The sequence below is a fragment of the Echinops telfairi genome, unplaced genomic scaffold (genome assembly GCF_000313985.2).
Source record: "Echinops telfairi isolate 266 unplaced genomic scaffold, ASM31398v2 ScPeMD7_655;HRSCAF=1070, whole genome shotgun sequence".
Classification (NCBI taxonomy): Eukaryota; Metazoa; Chordata; class Mammalia; order Afrosoricida; family Tenrecidae; genus Echinops; species Echinops telfairi.
The window spans coordinates 28,992,640-28,997,899 of record NW_022104553.1 but is presented as its reverse complement, the minus strand read 5'-3'; the positions used below and the strand labels follow the sequence as shown (position 1 = coordinate 28,997,899).

General features: G+C 61.4%; 1 protein-coding gene across 1 annotated transcript in view; it reads right to left on the bottom strand.

The window, feature by feature from the left end:
- The window catches only part of LIPE (lipase E, hormone sensitive type), a 19,889-nt gene that overhangs the window by 4,549 nt on the left and 10,080 nt on the right, over positions 1–5,260 (bottom strand). The window contains exons 3-6 of the mRNA XM_045292692.1: positions 4,423–4,513; positions 4,192–4,337; positions 3,882–4,067; positions 3,412–3,706 (exon numbers count right to left, since the gene is read on the bottom strand). Coding sequence (XP_045148627.1) covers positions 3,412–3,706; positions 3,882–4,067; positions 4,192–4,337; positions 4,423–4,513 — 718 coding nt within the window. The remainder of the gene's footprint in view (positions 1–3,411; positions 3,707–3,881; positions 4,068–4,191; positions 4,338–4,422; positions 4,514–5,260) is intronic.

Here is a 5,260-nt window from a genome sequence, read left to right as displayed (position 1 = left end):
CACACACACACACACACACACACACACACACACACACACACGGGTGTCGGTGAGTGCTCTGAAGGACAGACAGCAGATGGAGGGGATCCAGTAAGGACTAGAGGTCAGGCTACTGAGCTGGGGCTCCCAGGAGGGGGCTTGAGGTGACATTTAGGAAGGTGCCTAGGTGGCGGCTGTGCTGGGTGAGGGCCAGGTGAGCCGAGCGAGCAGGGAGGGGTGGGAGGTGAGGGCAGAGGTGGGGCTCAAAGCTGCAGAATCTGGCTCCTATCGTGTATAGGCTGGAGCCACCGGTGGGTAGTGAGCTGGGAACAAGATGAGGGCACAGAGCCCCTGAGTTGGGACGGGGCAGACAGTGGGGGGCCAGGAAGACAAACTGGAGATGGTCAGAGAGATGGGGATTGGGCGGTCTTCAAATGGGAGGCCTGGGGAGTGGGGCAGGTAGCTGATGTGAGTGAGAAGGGAAATCAAGCCAAGAGGCTAAGAGGGGAGGGCTGTAGGGAGATGGTATCACATCTAAAAGCTACCGGAGGCTGAGGCGGGGCAGTTGAGGAATCAGCCCTGGCCAGGGTCCAGCAGGGGGCCCTTCCGCTCATTCAGCAAACACTGGCCTGGGTCCTACTGGGTGCAGGGGCACAGGGCAGGAAGCTGGGACCTGGCTGGTGGAGGCCTCTGCTCTCCTGGGGGCTGACAGAGCGGAGGTGGACACCACCAGGGGCCCTGGGAGCAGTGCTGGGCAGTCTTGTTCCTGGCTGGGGCCCCAGTAGGCCAGGGAGTGGTGGAGGTGCCAGGTCACTGTGGCTGCATGGATGGCTCAGGTGCCCTGGGATCAGCCCTCTCAGGGCTCCTAGGTCACAGGTGGACACAGGGAGCAGCATGCTGGCTTGATCAACATTTGAGGGTTCAGTCTGGGTGAGGGGAGGGCCAAAGGGTGTATGGAGAGGTAGGTAGGATGGGGGTACAGGGAGGCTGCCAAGTTCAACTTTCCCTGGGGTGAGGATGGAGTGGGGGAGAGGTGGAGGCTTAGCCAGATACTCCTGCTGGGGCTCCCGGGTCTGCTGTGGGCCGCCAGACCCAGCTTGGACTTTGAGGGGCAAACTGGGTCTCTGCTCTGAGCCTGTGCCCCATCTGGAGTCCTAGACCCATTTCCCACCCAGGCCCGAGCTTCAGTGTGGAGAGGAGCTGCACCTGAGGGTGCTTGGGGTAAATGGAGGGTGGGAGGAAGCCTGCGGCTAGGGGTCAGGGGGCCTCCCCCCAGTGATGGACTCCTTGACGATGCTCTATGGCTACCTCTGCCTCAGGCCCGCCAGCTCAGGCAGAGCTGCGCCCCAGAATCCTGGCTGGGCCCCTCGCCCTTGAACCTGCAAAGTGGGGCTTGCATTGTCCTTCCATTCCAGAATGCCAGGGGGAAAGAGCATCGGAGCCCCCACCTTTGAGATTAACAGTGGCCATCCTTTTAGGGGTCTCAAACTCAAAATGACTTCGGGGGCCACGCAGGTACCCTAAAATGAGTGAAGTTGGTGTCTGACAGCTGTGAGAACCAGGGCTGACCAGAAAGGGTGACTTTAGAGAGAACTCCCTATGGTACACCACAGAGCCAGATTTTTCCTGTCTTTGGCGGGGTGCCCTCTGGCTGCATTTGGCTGGCTCTCTGTTCAGGGGAGAGAGCTGCATTTTCCCTTCTCTGACAGGTTTCTGCCTGGCACAGGCTGAAGCTTTTGCAGGTGTTCAGCCAGGTGCAATGGTTCTGAGCCCCGGCTTCCCCTGCTGTATGGGGCTTCCAGTCACCCTGATCACTGTGGCCACTCTGAGGTGTCCGACCAGGTCTGGGGCCCCAGGGGCTCACCTGAAAGCCCAGGCAGCGGCCGTAGAAGCAGCCCTTGTGCAGCGTGACGTACTCGCGCAGGAAGTCGGCGCTCAGCCCCTCGTCGCCCTCAAAGAAGAGCACCCCCGGCTGGTTGGCGGCCAGCAGGCGTTGGGCGTAGTAGGTCAGGGCGCGGAGCTGGGTCAGTGCAGCCAGGTAGGCCTCCAGTTCCGCCAGGTTGTGGCTGGCGCGGAAGAAGATGCTGCGGCGGTTAGCGGCCACATAGCGTGACTTGTGGAGGAGGTGGGCCAGGCAGCAGCGGGTGGTGTGCACCAGGCTGCGGTACCCGTTGGCAGGCGTCTCGGAGTCCAGGTCAAAGAGGTGCGCCACACCCAGCAGGCGGCCCAGCGCCGGCAGGACCCCCAGTGCCTGCTCCCGGACACCTGTAAAGACGGCCAGCAGCCGCCGCACTGTCTCTCCAGGGCCCTGGCTGGCGAAGAAAGCTATGTTGTCTTCTGCCAGAGACACCAGCGCCTGGGTCATGGTGTGCAAGTCCATGCCGAGAGTGAGCCTGGAGGCTGCGGGCAAAAGGGGAAGCCTGTGAGGCAGGGCTGGATCATTCTGCTGGGGCCTGGGGGCCCAGGAGCTTCCTTTTAAGACCCGGGAGCCCTGGCCCCCAGCTCCCCTTCCCTCAGACTCAGGAGTCCTAGCCTCAGCCGCTCCTTCCTCCAATCCAGGGGTCCCAGGCTCCAGAGCCCTCTTCCCTCTAACCCAGGAGGTTACCTGCCTGTCTCCAAAACCTGAGACCTTAGGACCCCCTCCCCTTGCTTCCTCATGACCCATGAGCTTAGATCCCAGACCCTTCTGCTTCCTCAGGAGCCAGAAGTTCAAGTGCTCGGCTCCTTTCTCCTGAAGACTTAAGACCCAGGAGTTCCTGCTCTCCCTGGTCTACGGTCTCCCCTGAACAGAGTTGGTCCCCGACTTGCCTTCTCTTGGCCCCTGGGTCTCTGCGATGACCCAGGAGTCTGCCTGCCCCTCTTTCTTCCTTGCTGGGACCCAGGAGCTCAGGCATCTGTCCCCATGGACTCTCTGGGGCCCAGGAATTCAGACTCCAAGGCTCTGAGACATTTGGACCTGGCTCCAAGCTGGTTTCCTCTCTCACGATCCAAGTGTCCATTGCCCCCCCCCCCCCCCCCCATGCCCCTAGGTGTCTGAGACTGTTTACGGAAGTAGAAAGCCCAGTCTTTCTCCCTCGGAGCTGCTAGTGGTTTCGAACTGGTGACCATGTGGATCACAGAGCAATTACATTACTCCACCAGGGGGTCCTACCACCTCCGTTAAATGTCCCATGAGGTGCAAGATCTAGGAGTTATCAGGGAACAAGTGGCTAAGGGCTGGCACAGAGGACAGAAGGCCGAGGCAGACCTGATGGGTCTGGGATGAGTGTGGAGGGACGGGAGACAGAGGGCTGGGTGGCAGGGGGTGCAAAGTCAGGGTGGGAAAGGGGTAGGCAGAGGGGGCAAGGCTGAGGTTTGCGGAACTGGGTGGCTCCATCTTGTAGGAGTGAGTGGTGGTTTGAAGCAGGATGGGGGTGGGGGGACGTGGCTCACCAAGGAGGGCACAGTTTGTGACGGCCCAGCAGTAGGCGTAGAAGCACTCTTCCAGGGCCCGGGGGAAGGGGGCCTCGGGGGCCAGAGAGTAGTCAATGGAGAGGATGGGGGTGCCCAAGTCCTGAGCCCAGCTCTTGAGGTAGGGCTCGTGAGACTTGGAGGTCTGGGCCACAAAGCCACCACCGTGGATGTGTATCACCAGGGACCGTGAGCGGGGGGCGTTCGGGGGCCGAGGCCGCAGCTCCAGGCTCCAGGGGCCCTCCGACTTCACCAGCTTGTTGAGCTCCTCGCTGTCCTGGGGGAGGCGGGGAGGGGGAAAAGGAGGTGTGCACAGGTGGGCTTGGCCCTTACACCACTTCTAGTAGGCATGCTCAGGGGGCAGCCTGGGGTGCAGGGAGCTGGGGTGTGAGCAGGACAGGTGCCTGGGGTTGCCCTGCCTCCTGGGCTCAGCAGCCGAGGTGGGGCCCTACCTGTCCTTCCCTAAGGTCGTAGGAGATGAGCCGGACGAGGACAGGCCCCGGCCCCGTGTGGGCCAGCGGGGGCGAGATGGTGACGGTGAGCTTGGGGTCAGCAACCAGTGGCATCTCAAAGGCCTTGGGAGGCAGGCTGAGGAGGCGGCTTATCCTCACGTTGGCAGATGCCATGCTGGCCAGAGACTGGTGGGAGGGACCAGGGGGCGGCTGGGTGGGAGCTGCCCCTCACACAGCCCCTCCCGCGCTCTCCTCTGGACCTCCGTCTGGGTCTGTAAGGAGTCGGGGCCACAGCGGCCCCCGCACTCACCGACAGCACCTCGATCTCCGTGATGTTCCAGAAGGCCTTCCAGAAGTGCACGTCCAGGTTCTGTGTGATCCGCTCAAACTCCGCCCCGCGCAGCTCGGGGTCGATGGCGAAGCGGCCGCTGGTGAAGAGGGAGCTGGCGGTCACACCTGGGGGTCAGCAGGAGTGTCAGGGAGTCCCGAGTGGCGTGCCAGGCGCCAGCGGTGAGGCGGGGGCAGGGCCCGACGGACTCACCGAGGCCCGTCTCGTTGCGCTTGTAGTGCTCCCCGAAGGACACCAGCCCGATGGCGATGGTCTGCAGGAACGGCCGGATGGCCGGCGTGAACTGCGGGCAGACGTGGGGTGGGGGTGGGGGTGGGGTCACGCTTAGTGAGCACCAGGGACGAGCCCCGGGGTGCTGGGGGCTGCTTTCGTAGCAGCAAGGTGGCTGGAGAAAGAGGAGGCCGTCTGCTCCTGTAGGATTGACAGGCAGGGACACCCACAGGGGCAGTTCTACTCTGTCCTATAGGGTCTTTGTGAGTCAGAAGCCACGCTCTGTGGGTTGCCGAGCCGGTAACTCTTCATGGGAGTAGACAGCTTCCCCTCCTTCCCCCCAGTGGAACAGCTGGTGGTTTCAAACTGCGGACCTTGTGGTTAACAGCCCCGTGTATAAGCACTACCCCAGCCAGACCCCCTAGCTCAATCAATAGCCGTGGTTGCTGATATGGTTGTATGCCCGTCCCTGTTGGAGGTGTCCTTATGGAGCTGATGCTCTCGAAGGGAAAAGCAAGAAGACAGACTCCCTCCCATTGGCGGAGTGGGTTACATGCTGGGCCGCTAACCACAACAAGGTCAGCAGTTCACAACCACCAGCTGCTCTGATAGAAAAAGATGAGGCTTTCTACTCCTATAATGAGGTACAGCCCAAAGAAAAAGAGATTCTACCCTCCCACCCCCAAATCAGGTTAACAAGACTCGTTATGATTGTTATATGCTACCAGAGTTCTTGAAGGGGAAAATAAGCCAGAACGGAACTCACTGCTATCAACAGCAACCCTACAGGGCAGCGCACAACTGCCCCGTGGGTTTCTGA